This window comes from Harpia harpyja, chromosome 3, assembly GCF_026419915.1.
Source record: "Harpia harpyja isolate bHarHar1 chromosome 3, bHarHar1 primary haplotype, whole genome shotgun sequence".
NCBI classification, from domain to species: Eukaryota; Metazoa; Chordata; class Aves; order Accipitriformes; family Accipitridae; genus Harpia; species Harpia harpyja.
The window spans coordinates 9,615,746-9,636,354 of NC_068942.1; the positions used below are offsets into that span (position 1 = coordinate 9,615,746).

The window sequence follows — 20,609 nt, forward strand, 5'->3', positions numbered from 1 at the left end:
ACTTATAGAATACATTCTAGGAATGACATGTATTTCCATGTCTCCACAATATATACTAATTGTCAGGGAGGTTTATTCAGATGACAAGCTGCAAGTGATAACTTTCATGAAACTGATACAGAGTTTGAGTTTGAAAACATTACTGCAGGCATAATTTCTAAAATTAAACTGATTGAGCTTGTAAAACTTGTCATGATATTTATAGAGCCATGCATTTGTTGCAAATAAATGTCAAAATGTTATATATAAAAAATTATGTAATACATCTGTCTTTGTTACAGCTGCTCATCTTTCTATAAATAATATGCAATTTAACTACAATTTTATTTGCCTTTTGCAAACCTAACAACTTTCATTGTGTTCTCTACATAACAATATGGATTAATTTAAAGACACTAGAGAAAAGCATTGTCTTAAATTGAGAAGAAGGTATGCATCTGCTCTTGTTGTGGGTAATTTAAAAGTACACAACCTGTAGTACAGTCATTTCATGAATAATGTATCTGATTAATTTGTATATTTGAGCTGTGGAATATTAGGCTGTAGGATTAGATCACAGATAATTAAATATCGCCTATGGTGAAATTTTTATTAGTTCTGGTTCTGGCATCATGCTTTTGGGCATGATAAAGTTAGTGTAAAACTGTGGTGAACAGTGGTAACATCATATTCCCTTACACCCACCCTTGCTCCTATGTCCTGATATCAAGACTGCTGAGGAAGGACTGATGAATTGTCCCCAGTCTGATTTTGTTTTTTAATAGCGGAATGCTACTTCTTAACGAAATTAAAAACTGTGTGGTGTATTGATGTAATGAATGTAAAGAAGTCAAAATAATGCTCTAGGGTATTGCTAGTGTCAAGCTATGAGTTAGGTAATTCTAGGAAACTTCTATCCCTGTTTGGGGAGTCACAAATACAACAGTTTTCTGTATTTCTTGAAACCAAGACTGGCTCTGAGCTTTTCTGAGTGTTGTGCTTTAAACTGTTATTTCAGTGTTTATCTATATGTGGTTTAAAAAAAAAAATTAAACCTAAATAGTGTGCCCATATCATTCAACATAAAACAGAACTAGTTAAATAATTTTGTTCTTTTAAAGTAACTCTCCCCAAACCTAATGGTTTTCAATCTCAAATCAAATTTAGACCAGATACTTATCTGTATATTTCTATTGATTTCAGAATATGTTCTCCTAAAAATAAGGCATTGCTACGAGGAGCAAATTAGGATAGATATTGTGTCCACCTTTCTCTGTTTATGCAGAAATTAAACATTTATCCTTAATGCCTATATTTTAGGTGATGCATGCCTTTAAGTACATGAGTAGCCCTAGCATTTTTCTCCTGCTTAAAATTACAAATGTGTTTATGTACTTACTGAATAAGATTCATGAAACTATCCTTGACTTATAGAAGAAAGCACAAAGAGTTGATGGTTAACTGAAACAAAACTAAAACCCAGAAAATTAGCAAAGAAACATTTTGCTAATGAATAAGATAGAAAACCAGAATACTGGTAGTAATAGAAGAAACTCAAACATTCTGTTTGTTTGGGAAGACTCTTTATTTTGAACCGCTTAGCCTTGAAAGACAAAGTTACTCTTGTCTTTCAGTAATTTATAAGCAAAACTCAAAATAAAAGGAGACTGAAAAGGAAAAAAACCTACAAGACCCTGGTTTTCCTATGTGCTTTGCAGTATACTACCAATCTCTGAGAGATACATTGTTTACTTTTATAATTTTGGGGGGTTGTTTCATGTTGTTATGCTTGATTTTCTTCCTGCCTTAGAAATGTAAGAAATAGACAGTTGATTACACCTTAGTTTTGCTGAAGAATGCATAGGAGATGTCATTTGTGAATTTCAGGTTTTTTGCAGTATAAATGAAGGTGGAGAAGAATTTAAATTCCAAATTTTTACAAAGATGTTCTATTTCTTGAGTATGTCTCAAGTATTTATTTTAAATAATCATTAATAAGAATAAAATCCAAAGGAAATAAAGCCTGCATAGAATATTTTTCCTTTTTTAACACAGGACAGTTCTTGCATAGTTTCTGTCACAGTCTTACAAACTTGTAATCCATTGATTTTTGTCAGGAGAGAGTACACAATCTGCATTGTGTAGAGGAAAACTGGAACTGAAGTTCATTTCTCTTTTTGTAGATGACCTATAGATGCTGAATAGAGGGGTTTTGAGGGGAGTCACTATTAGAAAGGTTATTTATAGGGGAAAAGAGGGATTTCATGTATTGTCTGTTGTAGCGAAGTTCAGCTATGGTTACAGGCATAAGCTGATGTAGACTTAGCTTTGCAGATGGACGTTTGCTGCTGGTATTGTGTTTAAAATTTTAGGAGAACTGGCATTCACAATCTGTGCAGGAATATTTGACAACCTACTAATTCATCGATGCCTTGGTTAAGTCTTAGTAAGGTTCATAACCCAACGTATTTGGAGAACCACTTTCAAGTTATAATGAATGAGATAATACAAGGGGAAAAGTCTCCCAAATGCTCATTGTATTTTTGTTCTGACATATCTAATGAATTGATAAACAAGGTCCAATTAGGATCCAAACTTCCAAAACATATCATGTGTCTGCATAATTTAAAGCACAGTAAGTCAACCTCTGTTAAGTGAAGGAGTATGTTTCAAATGTAGTTTCTGACATGGGAATTTAGCTATAAAATTAACCGTGTTGGGACTTGTGCCACTATATTCCCCTTTTCTCTAAGACATTTAACAGTATTAACACAGAGATACCTCATGCCCAACATTTCTTCGGCAGATCCCATATCTCTACTGACCTTGGTGGTATTATGTGCCATATTTTCATATGGATTAACTGTTCTTGAACAATTTCCTCAAAGGGATGAGGCACCAGGAGGTTTTGTTTAAACATCTGGCATTTGTTTCTCCTTATTTTTTTTCATTGGAGTTTTCCTCAGAGACTTTTCCTCTGCAATTCTCATTTCCACTGAGATACATTTACATTGTTCTTGCTGTGCAAAAAAAGACGTCACAAAAGGCACAAGTGACAATATCTTCAGTTCAGAGACTGAATACAGCAGCAAGTACTTACAGAGAAATGACAGTATAAATAATGATCTTTGATTATCTATTTATCGATCTCTGATGTTGTGGACTATATTCCCCTCAGAACCACAGGCTCACTGAGAAGCAAATTAATTTCTGCTTTCACCAGGTAGCAGTTAGTTACACAAATGCAATTTAAAGAAGTATTTCCATTAAATTAATAAGCAAATTAAGGGGCTGTTCCTCAGTTTTGGTAAATGACTAGTCACCCTCTGCTTTTATGTCAGCATGGACTCTAAATGTTGTAAGCTGTTTCTGTGTGGAACAAAGCTGGGATACTGGGACTGGTAAGAGACACTTCTTACTAGCAATTAAATCCTATTTTTTTAAGCATGGTAGTGTAGTGACATGTTTTATTTTTGTTGTTGCTATCATTATTTTGATATAATATTAGTAGGAGCAGTAATAGTACTAACTGTTCCTAACAGTGATGTTTCATATGGCAGTATTGCCTAGGAGCTCTCATCATTGTCCAGGGCTCTAGTGAGCCATATGCTGTGAAAGCATGAAAGGAAAATGACAATTCCTCTCCAATGGAATCGTTGTTCTTTTATCGCAAAGAAAAGCTAACTCCCCACTAGTAAAGTGCCTTAATGGACACTGCATGCATACACAGTAACATGTCGATAGAGCCTGGCTGTGGTCAGAAGAAAGCAAAGAAAATCAGTTACCTTTTCCATCATCTTCAAGGTGACAGAATTGTTTTTCTCCTGCACTGAAACAAGGCCAAGCTCTTCCTAGCATTCTCACGAGCATGAATTGGATTTGAGAAAGAACTCCTGCTCTAAGGTGTGGGATACAGGTGCTGTTTTAAGGTGTGAGATACACAAATGTTAGTTCCTTCTCTGATTCCAAGTTGTCATCTCCAGTTCCGGGTGAAGGAGAGACTTAAAAACAGATCTAATAAATCCTAGAACTTCAAGTCAGAGCCTCTCTGTGTTCACATCCAACAACCCATTTGTACAAAAGTATCAATACTAAAACACTCATTTAAACATTTGACCAAGAAGGTACAATACATTGGACACAATTTTGTTAACAGAGTTCATTCATCTCTGATGCCCATGCTAATCACTCCAGATTGCTTAATGTAGGGGAAATTTTCTATATTCCTGCTGAGTGGAAGAAGACCCAGCACAATAAATACTGCAAACTGCTCTCTTCTTAGATTAGTATTTCATAAGCAACAGTTGTCTGTGCAGCAGGTTCTGAATCTGCCTTTTTGCATAGGTAATGTTGAACGTACTCTGGTCACTGCTAGAATTCAGTTATAACCTTCACAGTACATGTATTACCTGGAGCAGCTATTTGGGAAAACGTACATACTGCTCAATCCGTAGACACAGAAGACTGTTTGAGCTCAAGTTACAATTTAATTTCTTTGTAGACTTTGATCAATGATGAATCTTAGCTTTTATCCATCATGTCTGAAAACTATTATCTTATTTATTAGGAGTGATTTAGTGGGTTAATAAAACTGATATGGCAGCTGGCCCCGTGATAACAAGTTATTGCAAGTCCCTGAACAGCTTAAGCCTATCATTTCCTTATCAGCTATCATTTGTGTCAGTGTATGCTAAAATCAGGGCTGCTAGTTGCGTAGGAACATATGTTACAACAAACCACTAAAATTAAAAGAGGAAAGCAGTTAATCTGTTTTTTAAAAGGTTTGTTACACAAATTGAGAATAAGTTCCTTATGATAACTGTTTTCATTTTATTGATTATACAATAGTCATATAAATAGTAAAATACTTATATACTGTACTTTCACATAGACATATACATATAAAGAGACAGAAAGAAGGTACTTGAAGTAGTAGGTTAAAGATGTTATCAGTGTGTCTGGGATGGGTATACTACTCTCAACAGGGAGCCCAAAATAAGCTATTCAGCTAATGACTTCGGCTTGTGAGAGAATAAAAATCTTCATACCTTATTACTGTATGAAGTATGCCAGACAGAGCTTGAAAAGTACAGATTATTTTTTCATTGCTTCTGCGTCATGACTAGAAAGCTGTATTTTTTAGTACTAAAAATTCAACTACACAAATTGCCGAAGGAAATCAGAATGGTAACTGCTATGCCTTTAATACACACAGAATAGGTACTGAAAATATCTATTCTCTACATAACAAAATGTCACAATGGTAAGTTCTGATATCTTGGGGCATTCCAGAGCAGGAACAAGTATATTGCCTACCACTGGAAACCTGAGAATCCAAAATATACAACAGTTCCTGTTTCTAGCCCAAATATGTTAATATTGAATTGGATGTTGAATAATTTAGATATTGAATCCTATCTATGTAAAGAAGTAATGCTTTTCCTTGCCTCTGGCCCACTCCAACTTTAGCAGGAGGGAATTCCAAATTTGTGGTGAAAGTGTGAAGTTTTATTTTTAGAATTTAAAAAATGGCATGTGATTCAAACTGGGAGGTTTAGGGTGTTGGAATGAGATGTAGGCAACTGCTTGCTTACATGGCCAGTGACAAATGTGCAGATAACATTGTTAAAGAAGCGGTCACAGCTCTATTTTGTTTTTCATCCTGTTCAACGCACAACCTTTGCAATGTCAAGACTAAGTAAATGCTGTTATTTCAAAGAATCCATACATGTATATTTTCAATACCTCTTGTGTCACATCTAAAATTACTTCATTTTCATGAAAGAAGAAAAAATGTCCATGCCTTTAGCATTTGTGTCAGAACTCTGTCAAACATTAGGAGTTTCCACATCCAGGTCTTTGGCCCAAGTCTATCTGTTTAATACTCCTAAACCAAAAGTAGTAGCTGAAAAAACTTTAGGACTTTAACTCACAACATAGGTGACACAGTGCTGCATGTGAACTGGAGGACAACAGTCTAGCATTATGGCATTTAATGAAAGGTCCCATTGGTATCCTAAACCACCCTGAGGTGTCACTTTGCTTTGATCAGCCAACTCTGACTTTAATGGATAAAAAGGGAACTGTTAGGAACAGATGGTCTTATATCTGAGCTTCTGAGTTTTAACAGGCATTTAAAAATGGTCAGTTCACCACATCACCATCCCTCAGAAAAATACACCTAGGGGGCAAGAAAACTAACAATAAAGAAATAGGGGAGAAACTTTTGGCCTTCCCTACAGGTCACCAGGTACAAGTGCGATCTAGTGGTATTATGTAGACTCATCAGTTTCAGGCAAACAGTAAAAGCCATGATGTTTAACAGCAGCCACTTTCTGTTACATTTCTTGGCTGTAAAATCCTGAATGCATACAACAGACTGTCCAGAAACAGAATGACTATTTCAGCTGAGATTTTCAAAGCTACCTGGGCTAAGCAAATGTATCACCCTAATGAACATTTTCTTAAACATCATTTGTATCTAATGCCTTTAGTCAGCTTTGTCAATATAAAGCATTTGAGGGTTTTGTTCTTATCTGTCACTGTCTCATACAAGAGCAAACACTTAAGATTGTGATTTTTTTCAATGGGCATCACCAGGAACAGCAGAGATGAGCTGAAAAGTTTTGTTTATGTGTTCTATGAACTATTTGCTGGGGGCTTTGTGTCTTAAGAGTGCATTTCTTCAAGCTTTTGAGAAGTTTCAGTGAAGTTGGTCAATACGTTGCAAAGTGTTACCTCTGTGTTAAGTCTTGGTTTACATGCAATGTACTTGAACTACTAGTGTTAACTTTGAAGCAGTTCAGTTAAAACAGCTGCCATGGTGTTTTCAAGCTAATTTTAGTAAAAAACAAATGAACGTGAGTATACCGTCCATAACATTCTTAGACAGATTTGGTTTAACACAATCAGTTTTTAAATCTATTGAGTGGAATTTATAAGACACGGCCTATCACCTTTGACAGATGAACTCAAGCAAACTTTGCTATGACTGGTAAAGAAAGAGCTGCCCCCAGCTTGCTCTCCTGCCCTTCTCCTGAAGGTCACTTCTTTTGTAGCAAAATCAATGGAAAGCAGTAAGTATCTACTGCATAGCCAGTTTTCTTAGCACCAACATACCCTCTTTAGTGTCTTTGGTTGAGGTGTTGGGCTTAGCACTGCAGAGCCTGAGCAACAGGCTTGTGTTCCTTCTTCCAGCTCTATTTGGGAGCAGTAATCTCCAGGACAGCAGTAAGGGAGACAAATGTGGATGAGAACTGCTTAAGCTGCTAAATAGTTCAGAGTCAGTCAGCCTACCACCTGAGAGAAGAATGAATGAATGACATGTTAGTATTTTTAGTCATAGGAGGCTGAACGCTAGTTTATAGGGTACACTGGCAAGTTATTTTCAACTGAGAAGTCCTTTGTGGGACTTCCTAAATGTAACACTGGTAAGCCTGATAAAATAAACCTGGTAGATCAAACCCAGCACCCTTTCAACAAATGAAGTAAAATGAAAGAGAATGCACATTAGGGAAAAGAGATGTAACATGTTTCTAGGAGATTTGCTGTTCCAGCTACATTCTTGTAAGAGAGAAAGTGTTTTAAACTTAAAGATCCTATCCTTGAATTTTGGATCAAATAATGACAATACTGTTTTCTATGAGACCAGATTTTGTTCCATGTCAGTGAAAGGATTTGGTAGACACTGTTAAGAAAAGTTTTCAGAAAGCATTGAAAATCAATTTGACAGTTTGCTTTACTTGAGACATCACTCATAAACACTCCTCTGTTTTTTTCCACAGGTATCACTATTATGGAATTGGCATTAAAGAAAGCAGTGCATACTACCACTCTGTGTATTCTGGAAAAGGCTTAACCAGGTACAATAACATAACTTCTGAGACTTAGTCAGTGAAGGTCTAACTTTAACCTTCCCTTAGGAAGGTATTTGTAGGACACTAATTTTTATTGATACCAGAACTAGTAATGCTGTATATCTCAATGTCTGGCATTCCCAGATTTAAGTAGCAGCTTGCTCCCTGAAGACATTGATTTTGTTTTAAGAGGTTGATCTAGATCTTTTGCTAGTGTCTTCCAGTATGGCCCCACCACAGTCAGTATAGAGCTGTGTCGACTTACAACAGCAGAGGATTTGTTCAAGTTCGTGTGAGGTAGCAAAACACCATTTCCAGAACACTTGTCTCATTTTGTTTGCTTGTGTGTCGCCCTCTGAGTTCTTTCCCCAGGACAGCTTCCCATTATGAAACGTCTGGAGAATGGTGTGAAGCTGGCACCTGTGGGCAGGAGGGAGGGGTCAGTGTAGATTAATATTTACAGGTCCTTTGACTGGCTAATATCAGTTTAAACCTAACCCAGGAAGCTCTAATTATATTTATTTAAGGGACAGCTAGCAGGATCAATACGTTACGATAGCTGCCTGTTGGTTTGCCAAAGATTAATAGTTCGTAAAACAAATGTGTCCGTTCACATATGGCTTGAATGACGGCTTTCATTGTCTACGGCAGTATACCTGTATAAATGGGGACTCCGAGAAAGGAAAGGAATAAATGAGTTTATAATCACATATACGAAATTCAGCTGCTGGTAGATTTAGGTTATATCCAAAGAGACTTTTTCCAAACAATAGTACAAGTGTAAAAATTGAGGGTAATGTTGCCAATGATGCTTAAAAGGACGGATCTCTCCACTGCAGGACTTAAGGTTTCATAGACTGGAATATGCTATTTCCTTATCCAGTATTTATCCAGAGCTGCAGAGGTGTTACTGGTACACAGAAAGATGAGGTTCCTCATAATACAGAATTATCTTGAACAAATTGCTCATTTAATTAACTAAAACACAGTTATTTTCATTTAAGGGAATATAATCACTCTTATAGTCATCAGCTTTATGTCAGTCAGTGCCCTTTTCATGTAAAGCTCTGTCCTTGCACAATCTAGCAGCAATGAATGCAAAGAAAGTGGAGGTTCTGCAAAATTCCCCATGGCTGGATTTCTGACAGTATACGCTCACATAAAGATAGCATAGATACTCTCTAAGATTTTCAGGAGTGCTCACTAGATTCACTGGATTCACTAGATTCACTAGTTAGGAACCTTTTCTTTGTGTTAGGACTTGTGCTCTCATGTATGAGATGTTGAATTTTCAGGGTCCAGCAGTCAAATTGCCTCCCTAGCTGATTTAGAGCAGAAGTTCAAATGCTCATTTTGCACAGTCTGGGCCATCATTGTGGTTGGATTTGTCTGTGTAAAGAGAATGACACAGTAGCCTGGGGTTAAGAACAAGATTCTAGGTAAGGAAAGAGTCGGGCAGTGTAGGGATTCAAAACTGAGAGTGAATCTCCCAGTTGCTTGCTGCTGCATATGATGATCCATCATAAAATCTGTCCTTCGTCTGATGTCTGTTCTGGTAGGTGAGCTATAAAAATAGTTCCTGGCTCAAGCCTGGGGGAGAAATAGGCAGGGAAAATATACGGGTTGATAATGGTATCAGATCACACCATGCCCATGCACAAATGTAGGCATATGGAGGCCTTTACCAGCAGGCTTGCATGTTAGATGGCAGCTTGTCAAAAGATTAGAAGGGGCAATGGGCCTCAGTTTAGTTGCCTAAATATATGCCTCTACTGCCATTTCAAACTTAATTGGCATTCATGCATTAATATTTAGGTAATTGAGCTGAGTACAGTAGTCCTTAAATGCAGGGTTGCAGATGCCTGAATCCTTAAATTGCACTGTAAATTTGACCTCCTGGTTCCTTTAAATATCAAGCCTTGCACTGTGAAAGGAGCATACCTAACACCAGAAATCATTAGCATCCACAGCACTGTGTGAAGGGTAGCTTTAGCTAGCAATTAAGGCTCCGGAGGAGAAATGCTAGCAGATGCTGCCTCGTGTTTTTGCTGTACATTCTGTGTACATTTTGCTGCACATTCTGTGTACATTTTGCTGCACATGTGGAAATCCACAGTCTGTAACAAATACATCCAGCTATGAAGCTAATTAACTCCAGGTTGTAATCAGCTGAGTGATGCCTTCTTTCATACTCATCTATCAACAACCAAGGGAACTCTGTAGGTAACATACGCTGGATCATCACGTGATGGGAACTGACAGGCACTTGGCCTGGGCAGGAGGAATTCCACAACCGCTCAGCCTCTGTTTTTCTGTCCTGCCAGCAGAGCATCTCAACAGCATGAAATCACAATATTGCCGCTATTAATTATAAGACCTCATGTTGCCCACAGTATCTTATCAGTTGGCAGCTAGCAGAACAGGAAATAACAATAATCAAACAACATTTATCATTATACTGATCCATTAGAATCTCTATCATTACACATCCTCTACTTTAGTAGTTATAATTTAAATGTGCTTTCTAATTTCTGCACTGAAGAGTTGCCTGATAGTCCAATGACTTCATTGGGAATCTCTCAACTGGACTCTTAATAGGACATTTGCTATACTGCAACACATTTTTGCCAGTTAATGAATCTTTGATCTCAGAAACGCATTTCATCTGCATTAAAATAATACTGTGGTGAAAAAGAATGGAAAATCACAATGATTTCTTCATTTTCCTGAGAAGTGTAAATTCTAGATATATTTTTTCTACTCTGAATTTAATCAGCTATATTGAAAACTTTATGTATTTCCTCGTAAAGACCTTATGGACTTGCAGCTGTGCTGGCCTTTTGCTATTTGTGAAGTTGCAAAGATCCAGAGAAAAACCTGAAACTGAGTTTTATACTCTACTGTTTGGTTAATGATCTGAATCTTCATGTTTCAGAAGACATCAGTAGGTTTCCTTATATCCTCAGGCACTTGCAAATCAATGGAAGAAGTTAAGAAAAAAGCATGTTTTTTTATTATAATTACATTTGGAAAAGTGTGATCATTTTTCTAATTGATCTATTTTATATATCTATTTTATATGTGTGTATATATGTACAAACTCTAAAAATATTCTGCTTATCAAAAAATAATCAAATGTGTTTATTTTCAAAGGTTCTCTGGAAGCAAGTTAAAGAATGAGGTAAGTGCTATAGTCTGTTTCCTTTCACTTCTGATATAATCCAAATAATATGTGACCTGTGGTTTTCTTCACATTCATTTCTTTGAAAATTACAGCAATATTTTTCATTAAAACCTGCATAACCTTTTTTCATGAAGCTGAGTATTTGCTCCTCTAAATATTCAAAGAAAACTAAGATTGGAAGGCACCTTCTGGGGTTCCTGTTCCAATCCAGTTCCCATAACTGCAGAGGTTCATAGTAGATCCTCTTAAGCAAAGGATCAAGCTCTAGCTTAATTTTTTGCATCCATTACTTTTGCAGGAGGGCTTTTTCAGAATCTCATTTGTCTGACTGGAAGCCAAAAGATTTTTTTTTAATAAACTGAATTTTATACCTCCTGGTCTGGATTGTCTTTCTCTATTTTTTGCTCTTCGTGACATTTTCCTGTGATACGTCTTTTTGCTGCTTTTGCTTGCTAGATGGAACAAGCAGCAGCTTTTAGTCACTTCTGATCAGCCTTATAGCCTTTCACTGTACTTGTTCCTATTTGAATATCTTTATAGAAAAAAAATCATAAAGTCTTCTAAATGGCATGTCTCCAGTTTCTATTGGAAATATCCTTTCTGGTGAACCCTAGAACTGCATTTGCTTTTTTATTCTTTTTGTTTGTGGCTTTTTTTCCACAAGTAGCCTACATTTTCACTACTGTATACTATGGTATAGTCACTGTCATTCTGGTCATATTATACTAGAAATACTCTCATCATATTATACTAGAAAATTATGGATTATTGTACCCTAAGGGTTAAGGATTGCTCCCAGGATTGTTCTTTGACACTAAGTTCAACTGGCATGGAATAGCCTGCATTCATATTATTAAACTCCTGAACCTACACAACAACATAGGCACATCTCAGCCACATTGCCATGGAGAAGAGTCCCTAGCATGCAGTAACTGTTGAAGCATGACTAGGAATTGTTTGGGAGACTAACTGGCATGGGCCAAAAGAATGCCAGGGGTCATTCTGAATAATACTGTTCCAGTATTGCCTGGGAATGTTTTCTGACACCATTTAATTTACTAGACTAAATATACCCTCTGTGACCAACTGATACACAACAAGTCTTTCTCCTTTTTCATTTCCAGATAAGCAACTCCTAGCTGATAGCAGGAATTCTTATTGGTCCCTGAGAGTGTAGCTTTGCTCTATTGATTTTCATCCCCTTTATTGCCGTTATCTCAAAGCCATCCAGGTCTTTCTACGTGACCTCTTGGTCTTCCTCTTTATTGATGATTTCATTAGTTCATGTCAGCCAATTTAATCTATGAAATGTTCAATGAGATCAGCCCCAAGTCTGATCTTTGAAAATCTTCACATCAATCCCTTTTCAACCCAGTAGTTTCTCTGTCAACAGAACTTCTTAGCATTTCAGCTGAAGTCAGTTTCTTAAACATTTTACATTCTTGTACTAATCCCCATTCTCACCAGCATAACTGATCATTTCCCATGGTGACACCATGTCAAGTATTTTAGTGAGGTTCAGATAGATTAGATCTGCTGCATTTTCCCTGTTCAGATAATCAGCTATCTTGTAAAAAAAAGATAGTGCTGTGCCACGGGATATCCCGAACATACTCAACAATTCATGAGCACTACTACAGCATTCATTCTTTCAGAGTTTTGGGATGGAAAATGTCTGGTTCCCTTGGCATAAATGAACGCACATTTACTTCCATCTCTGATGTGGCATTCCCAGTCTGTTTGGGAATTGACAGTTCCATAAACCTGTCTTGTTTCTGCCCCAAAGTTCAATACCTTCATCCTCCCAGAAAAAGAATTACAGAGAAGTCGGTGGAAATAAGTGAGAAAGGGCACATCAGTATAAGTTTTTGATTGTCTAGCTCTGTGTTGTCTGAAATTATTTAGGCAGGTCTTAAAAGAAAAAAAGTCTTTCATGGTCAAAACTGAATTTTAACAATCTCAGCGTACTGAAAATTTGGCATCATACTTTCCGTTAAAGTGAACAGGTGATATATCCTTATTCATTTGCTTGAAAGTACATGCAGTTAGGTATTACAGAAAGATTTACAATGATTGCATAAGGTGTAATTCTCAGTAGGAACATAAAGACATTGAAAAGATGTTAAAGCACTGATTGTCTAAATATACTGAGTAAATGGCATTTGAATGAACACTTATTGAGTGCCAGGGACACTGTTTACTTCTGGTATGTTTTATCACATTTTCTAGTATTCTTTCTGTAGGGGGAGATATCAGCAAATTCTTTTATCTAAACCAGTTAGTACACCATTAGAGTCTGCATGGTTAATTAGGCAGATAATATTACTGTCATTATCTTAATGTTAAATGGCCATTAGAAACAGATGGCATTAAATTGAAAGGGCAAGTGGCAGTGGGTTAAAATATTAAGCCTAGAACTGAGGCACAGTAATATAAGTCCATTAGCAAGGTAAAAAACATTGCAGATTATCATCTCTTAAACCTCCCACCACCATCACTGCCTTCTTATAAATGAACTAATCCCTTTTAATCAGAGCTTTTAATATATTTAATGGGTAATTGCATAATAAAATCATTAAGATTACTCCCATTATTAAAAAAAACAAACCTCCTGATACTGATAGGCAGTTACAACATTGCAAAAGTATTGACACAGAAGAAGTATTAATGTTTCTAAATTTCTACAATTTCTTTGACTTAGAGCTTTATATGTATTTGAGTAGTAGATAGCACAGGCAAAGTGTGTTTACATAATGTATGCTTTTGTTCCTTGCTGTCTGTTTTGGCAGACATATCACCCTATAAAAGTAGCGATATATAAATGGTGAATAAGTCAGTTACAGCTATAGTTTTCTGAATTCAGTATTTGATAGAATTTCACTTGAAACTGGCCTCCAATTCATGAGTCAACATGTACAGGAAAATACTCCCCTTTGCACACTTTTACACTGTATGTTACATTTTATACCTACTATTCCCACTTCAGTGAAATCTGACTGTATGCAAAGGGGTAGGAAGAGAGCAGTTCAGGTACTGTTCAAATGCCTCGTGCCAGGTCATAAATTCCATCCGTTAGTACAAAGGGAATCTGCACAGAAGTATTCTGCAGGAATATGCAGAAGGCCTGCTCAAGGCTCTGTACACTGCCTTGACATAAGGACTGGGTGGGCTAAAATTTAACAAAGGGTTTCAGCCAAATAGTCTTCTTTAGGTTTGAATGCAATCCTATGAGAATAAGTACAATTCAGTCAGTAAGGACAGAATCATAATACAGATTTTATTGCTTCTCTTGAGGGTGAAGGTTTCATCTTAATTATATCATTTGAGAGCTTAATAAGCTTAATGTGGTGTGCATTATAAATATAAGCATAGTAACACTATCACTAGAGGATGTTACTGCTCAGCTTTACTGAGAAGTAGACTAATTCAGATTTTGTGAGAGTATTAGGTTAGGAGTCAAGGGTTGATTTACCGAATATTGCTTCATGGTCAGTATCCACACATACAAGGCTGCTTGTTGTTTCATCCTTCAATCCCATCTCTCCAAAGGCTAGCATCTAATAATTATTCAAGATCTTTTCTCAGTCTGTAACTAGTACAAGATGCGTCTACGATATTTCAGATGGATGTCACAAGCTAAACAGGCTTAGGAGGTGAACTCCAAGAACTGAAAGAATCTCTCAGTTCAGCAGAATTTAGCATAATTCAGGAGGAATTTATCTTGTCTCCGGGTCAGCATTGACCATGCCTCAACAAAGTAACTGAAGAACACTAAATGGCTGGGAATATCATTCTTACTGAGATATGAAACTGGTGCTTCATGTCAAGTCTGCCACGATCACAGAGAGCAATATAATAAATACTTAGTTCAGAAGTGTCTGTAGACCCTACATACCATCACATCCATAACACCATAAAATGTTCTCAAACTTTATGATAAACTAAAATAATGGTTACCATAGTAAAACAGCAGAAATCACTACTGCAGTGCTATCAGAGCAGGAAGTTTGCAGGGGAGAACAATAATATCTCCAGTACTGTACATCCTTGCACTAGAAAGATATATATTAAATAAAACTTAGAGTCTCCCTGAGGATGTCACAGTCCTTACTGTAGAGGAGAGTAGTATTCTACTTCAGTTTTTAAACATAGATTAAATCTAAGCTTGCAGGATTCCATGAATTAATATGGCTCAAAGGCTGCATCACTCTAAAAACTGTATTTGGTGGAGTTTAGATCTAGGCACATATTTAATTACCTTCCTGAGCTGGAATCCAGATCTGGATAAGCATCAATATTTTTGAAGGATTATCTGAATGTAAATATTCTAGAACATTGGGAGACTCATGAGATAATATACAAGTTTAGCATGAATTATTGGTTTCAGTTGAATCTATATTAGCTATTTCAATGTTCCTGTTTTTTCTCTTCCATTTCAGGGTGGTTTCACTCGTAAATATTCTCTGAGTTCCAAAACTGGAACTCTCCTCCCAGAGTTTCCAAGTGCTCAACACCTTTTGCTTCAAGGGTGCATTTCTAAAGACAAGGTAAAATGTGAGCTACTTCTCTTCTGACTTACAGATCAAAAATTGCCCCAGAATGTTTCTTCATGTCTTAGCCTTTGAGGTATTGACATGAAAGAGCCAGAAATGTCCATAATCAAACAGAGGTGACTGATTTATAGAGGGGGCAAACCTTTACTAACACCGATTAACCGGCTGTCCACTGGAAAGGTGGTTGAATTATTTACCTATTAACTGACCTAGTATTTTACAAACTGATGGTATGTAAGACGGGGAGAGCAAACCAAACAAATAACTGAGAGTTGTATTCATTCCAAATGCCTTTGGATTTAAGGTAAATGTTGTTCTGATTAGATCAGAACAAATAATTCACAACAAATAATTATATGAACTTTACTCTCATTAATTTTTTGAAAAGAGACTATGAAAATCTGAGCATATATTTTCTTTTTAAATTAGTAAATTCGTATTCTTCAAATCAATACTCAGTATTGCTCGTCCTAAGGGTAACTGTTCAGTTAGAGGTATTGCTGACGTGTTTTATGTCTTTGACTCCTTGCCTCTGTGTTACGTCTGTGTTGTTTCTGGTCACATTACAGGCTGCTACATCCCTGAACTGTGCTAGAAACCTTTTGATACACGTTGTGAACTCTCCAATTTAGCCGCTAATACAGGTCATGATGGTGGCTGTCTTGAGATATTTTGCTTTAAAGCTTTTTGTTTTATGAGCCCTTTCTCTTAAGTTTGTTCTGTGAAAGTAGTGAAGCCTAGGATTCCTGTTGTGAGGAGCTAAACAAAAGGAGCCATCTGTAGTACAGAGATCTTAGCTGGAAATCTTACAGTTCCTAAAGAAAACCCAAGAACTGGTGTACTCAGCAGTGTGCATCACCTGCTATAGTCTCCATCAGTGAATTGACATCTCTCATATATACAGCATTCTCGTAACATTTAAATCTGAAGAGCATTTGAGGTTCCTTGCAGACCCAACACAGCAGTGTAAGCAAAACTGAATTTTACCACTCCAACAATGAAGAAAAAGATGCGTTTTCTCTTCATTTTGGGGTCAGCAGCATGTAATTGCTCTGATGTTGGAACCAGATGATGGGAGGGCCCAGCAGGTCTTTGCGAGTGACTCTGGGGACAGACTCATGATGTTATGAGGAGACTGTGGGAAGAGAGGTGAATTTCTGTGTATCTCTTGCTCACTCTTTCCTGCTGCTCCTTCCTCATCCCTTGTTCTCTTATTTCCTGTTTTCTTTCCTTACTGTCTTTCCCCTCCTTCAGCTTATCTGACCAAGGGTTATTGAACCTAAGATATCTATGTACTCTGTTCAAGAGAGCCCGTACGTGAAGTCTGACTGCTGCATTAAACTCCTAAGAAATTGCATGTAGCTGAAATCTCTGGAGAGTCCATAAATGTAGCAGTCTGCATTAAAATAGATTGATAATTTCTGCATTTTATGTTTCTGAAGAAAACTTACCCAAACTTTAAACTTCCATCAACCCTTTCCAAAAAAAATCTTTAAAATGTTCTTGAATCTCACACTTTGCCATTGTTTATCAAAGATATGTAGTTATAGAAGCAGCCCTGAAAGTCAGCAAGGTCCATTTTCAAATAAATCTGCATGCTAAATGTATTGAAATAAGGTGGTACTAGGTTCATGCAAAACGTATATTGGTCTGCTGGAGAAGTTCATAAGCTGTGACAAACTTTCTGTGATTCTGGTCTATAAGAATGGTTTTGCTAGCATTTTTCTTTCCTTAAAATACTTTACAAATTTCTTGTTTTATAATTTGCTACAAATTTTAAGATTTACTACCATTTTTTACAAAATCTTGTAATACCTCTGCACAGTTATTAAAATCAGGGAACACTCCAGTCATATAAATTAGCCTGATGACATGAAAGGGAGTTCTGCTTTTTAAAGTTCAGTTCATGTAAGGCAGTGATTAAACTTTGACCAAATGACTGGCAGCTATTTTCTCATTTGTCCAACTAGATGATGTTTCAGAACACTCATAGACGCCTATAGTAGCCTAATGATTAACTTGCACTACCCTTTGGGATTAATCTTAGCTTCAGAAAGGTGAATTTACTTTACCATCTGACTGGCTAATCTAGCTATTGCTTTACTTTGATATCCACATTTTCCCTTGTATACAGATTCAGATGCTACATTTCTGACAACAGCATTGAGACTTAAAGATGTCAATAAAAACTATAGATAAGTGACCTCTTCATCACTTCTGGATATACAGACTGCCTATTTGTAACTATGCATTGTAATACAGTTTATATTCTACATTTAAATACTAGCTGCAGAAAGCAGAAACCTAGATCACTATAGCAGTAGAGGAGAGAGCTAAGAAACTCTGTTTAATCTTTCTTTCTTCCAAAATAGGTAGATACTCTTATCATGATGTACAAAACACACTGTCAGTGTGTCCTTGACAATGCAATTAATGGGAACTTTGAAGAGGTAAGGTTGTTTCAACACACATTCTTGGTATATATTGCACAGGGAGCCAAGAAAGGATTATTTATGTGCATGAATCTGATTCCTACTCCTTTAGATTCAGCATTTCTTATTGCATTTTTGGCAAGGAATGCCTGACCATCTTCTTCCCCTGCTTGAAAATCCTATCATCGTTGACATCTTCTGTGTTTGTGACTCAATACTGTATAAGGTAAGTTAAGCATTTAGCTATATGGATAATCATCTCAACCACGTTACAGCTTTTACTTTTGTAAAAACAGCATTGAAGTTAGAGTAACAGGATGCCATGACTGCTTTCTGCCTCTTACCTGTGTAAATCTGCAAGGATTCCATTGAAATCGAGAACATAAAGCTGGCACATGTAAGAGCTGAACTCCAGTCTCAGCTCTGCTGCACACTTGATGAGTGACTACAGGCAGCACACTAATAGTGAAATCCTGACCTACTTGCTTGAATGTAGCTGAAAGAAATGCTTGTGTGCTTCACTGACAAGGCTAAATTAAACCTGGATGAAAACTGAAGCCTTGTTTTTACTTAAAACATCATTGCCATTTCTACCAGCAAAGAGTCTGTGGCAGATCAGCGAGGTGATTCCACAGGTGAATCTGCTACTCACAGGTTATGTCAGGCCATGGTTTCATGTTACAAAGCTGGAACAATACTGGGTTAAGATATTCTTGCCTCTCCTGCCTGCTACACTTCATTTCTGTTGCTATGCTGTTAGATGTACCAGCAAAACTGCTGTACTCTGAACTGGTTTGGGTTTAAAAAAAAGTCTAAGGAACATTTGTTTTGTTTTGCACAGTTTATGTGCCATATGAGTTCTTCAATCTAGTTCACAGCTTGATCACACAAATAGTTGAAACTAAGTGAAACTACGGAGTATTGCAAGGTCAGGATTAAGCGATAGAGCACTGGGGGGAGGGGGGGAAGTAATGTCACCAAAGTTTCCTGAGTTTTTAATTTGGAAAATCAGATCAGATCATTAATTAATAGCTGCAAAGTACTTTAAGTTCCTCTGATAGGACATGCCATATAAATAGAAAAGGATTGTCATCCTCTCTCTAACACATTTCACAACCACATATTGATGGGAAGAAATAACTATTGGCATAACAGTAAACACCAAGCAGTCAAAACAAGAAGAGACTTGGGGCTGTTTAGCAGTGCCTTATTGTCATCTGTTTGTCATTCTTTACTGTACAAAAATATGGGGAAAAAATCCAGAAAAGAGGAAAATACATATTTCTTAGAAGCATATCAAGCTATAAAGTAAGAAGAGGTGTCTTAGCAGAGTGAGGTAAAGGTGATTAGCATCAAATAGCATAATTACTACCCTGGAGATAAGTCATTAAGCCTCGTTTACTTGTAGAGGTTATATTGTACCTTGAGTTTATGAGTTTTTTCCTGCTCTAAACATGCTGTCCCAATAGACCCGATATTAGCTTTATTTGTAATAAATATGTGACAGAAGAAGAAATACTACAGGAGCACTAAATTATAAATTGAATAAGACAGAATTTCTGAAAAGTTAGTAAATTTACTATTGTGCCTCTTCTTTGTCTCTCATTATTTCTTACTTGTAATCAAGGTAGATATTCTTGACAGCACAGCTGCCAGAAAGAAGGAGGAATTTTATTGTGTTGTTATCAAACCATTTACATTAGTAGTGGAAACAGATTTTGGGGATATAAGCTAACAACTTTGCCCTCCTTAATAGCATTCCCCAGAAAGCATGCCAGATGGCACAGTTTTTTGCCAAAACAGTTCCACACCACACTTAGCTATAGGGATTTCTCCTAACCTCTGAACACCTTCAGTGCCACATCCAGTATGGCAGAAAGAAGAGTCAAGTGGCTAATAGCACTCAAAGACTTGGGAGATGTTTGAGTATCTGCTATACTGAGACTCACAGTGATGCTAGAAAAGACAAAGTGTTTATGCATCTCATTTCTACTGATTTCCCTACTGTAAGACATGAATGATAGCACATTCTTGTTTTACTGGCATGCTGTCATACATTAAGAATGGGAGCTATCTAGGTATATAAATATCTCATATGTTCCTATCTAATAGTGATAGGAGAAATCTAGGTATATAAATATCTGGACAATAGGTTGAATGGTTTTACTCTGTATAAATTTCCTGTCCTTATCAATCACTTTGCAATCTAAGTGAACAAGACAGACATGAATGAATAAATGGCCAGTGGAAGCTCGATATAATTTTCTGTTACTTTTTAAAGGTCCTTACAGATGTACTCATCCCTGCAACAATGCAAGAAATGCCAGAAAGGTAGGTATTTGACAATAATAATGCTACATTCTGTTTGTTAGGCATATTCCAGGTAAATAGTAGAAATTCTATATCCTAGAGAAATTTTCTCACAATATTTATGCTCATTTTTAGAACAGTGGAGTATGTATGGCAAAATGCTGTCAGCTCTGAGGACAGCTATAGAACAGCCCTAAAATACTACACAGTATTTTAATGTTCCATTTTACTGGCTTGTTGGGTATTTTGAGATAGGTTTCTTCTACACTAAAGCCCTAGAAGATCAAAAAGGAAA

General features: G+C 36.7%; 1 protein-coding gene across 1 annotated transcript in view; it reads left to right on the forward strand.

Annotated features, from left to right (window-relative positions):
• The window catches only part of RFX6 (regulatory factor X6), a 39,030-nt gene that overhangs the window by 4,830 nt on the left and 13,591 nt on the right, over window positions 1-20,609 (forward strand). The window contains exons 5-10 of the mRNA XM_052781345.1: window positions 7,764-7,841; window positions 10,989-11,016; window positions 15,459-15,566; window positions 17,945-18,022; window positions 18,117-18,230; window positions 20,286-20,335. Coding sequence (XP_052637305.1) covers window positions 7,764-7,841; window positions 10,989-11,016; window positions 15,459-15,566; window positions 17,945-18,022; window positions 18,117-18,230; window positions 20,286-20,335 — 456 coding nt within the window. The remainder of the gene's footprint in view (window positions 1-7,763; window positions 7,842-10,988; window positions 11,017-15,458; window positions 15,567-17,944; window positions 18,023-18,116; window positions 18,231-20,285; window positions 20,336-20,609) is intronic.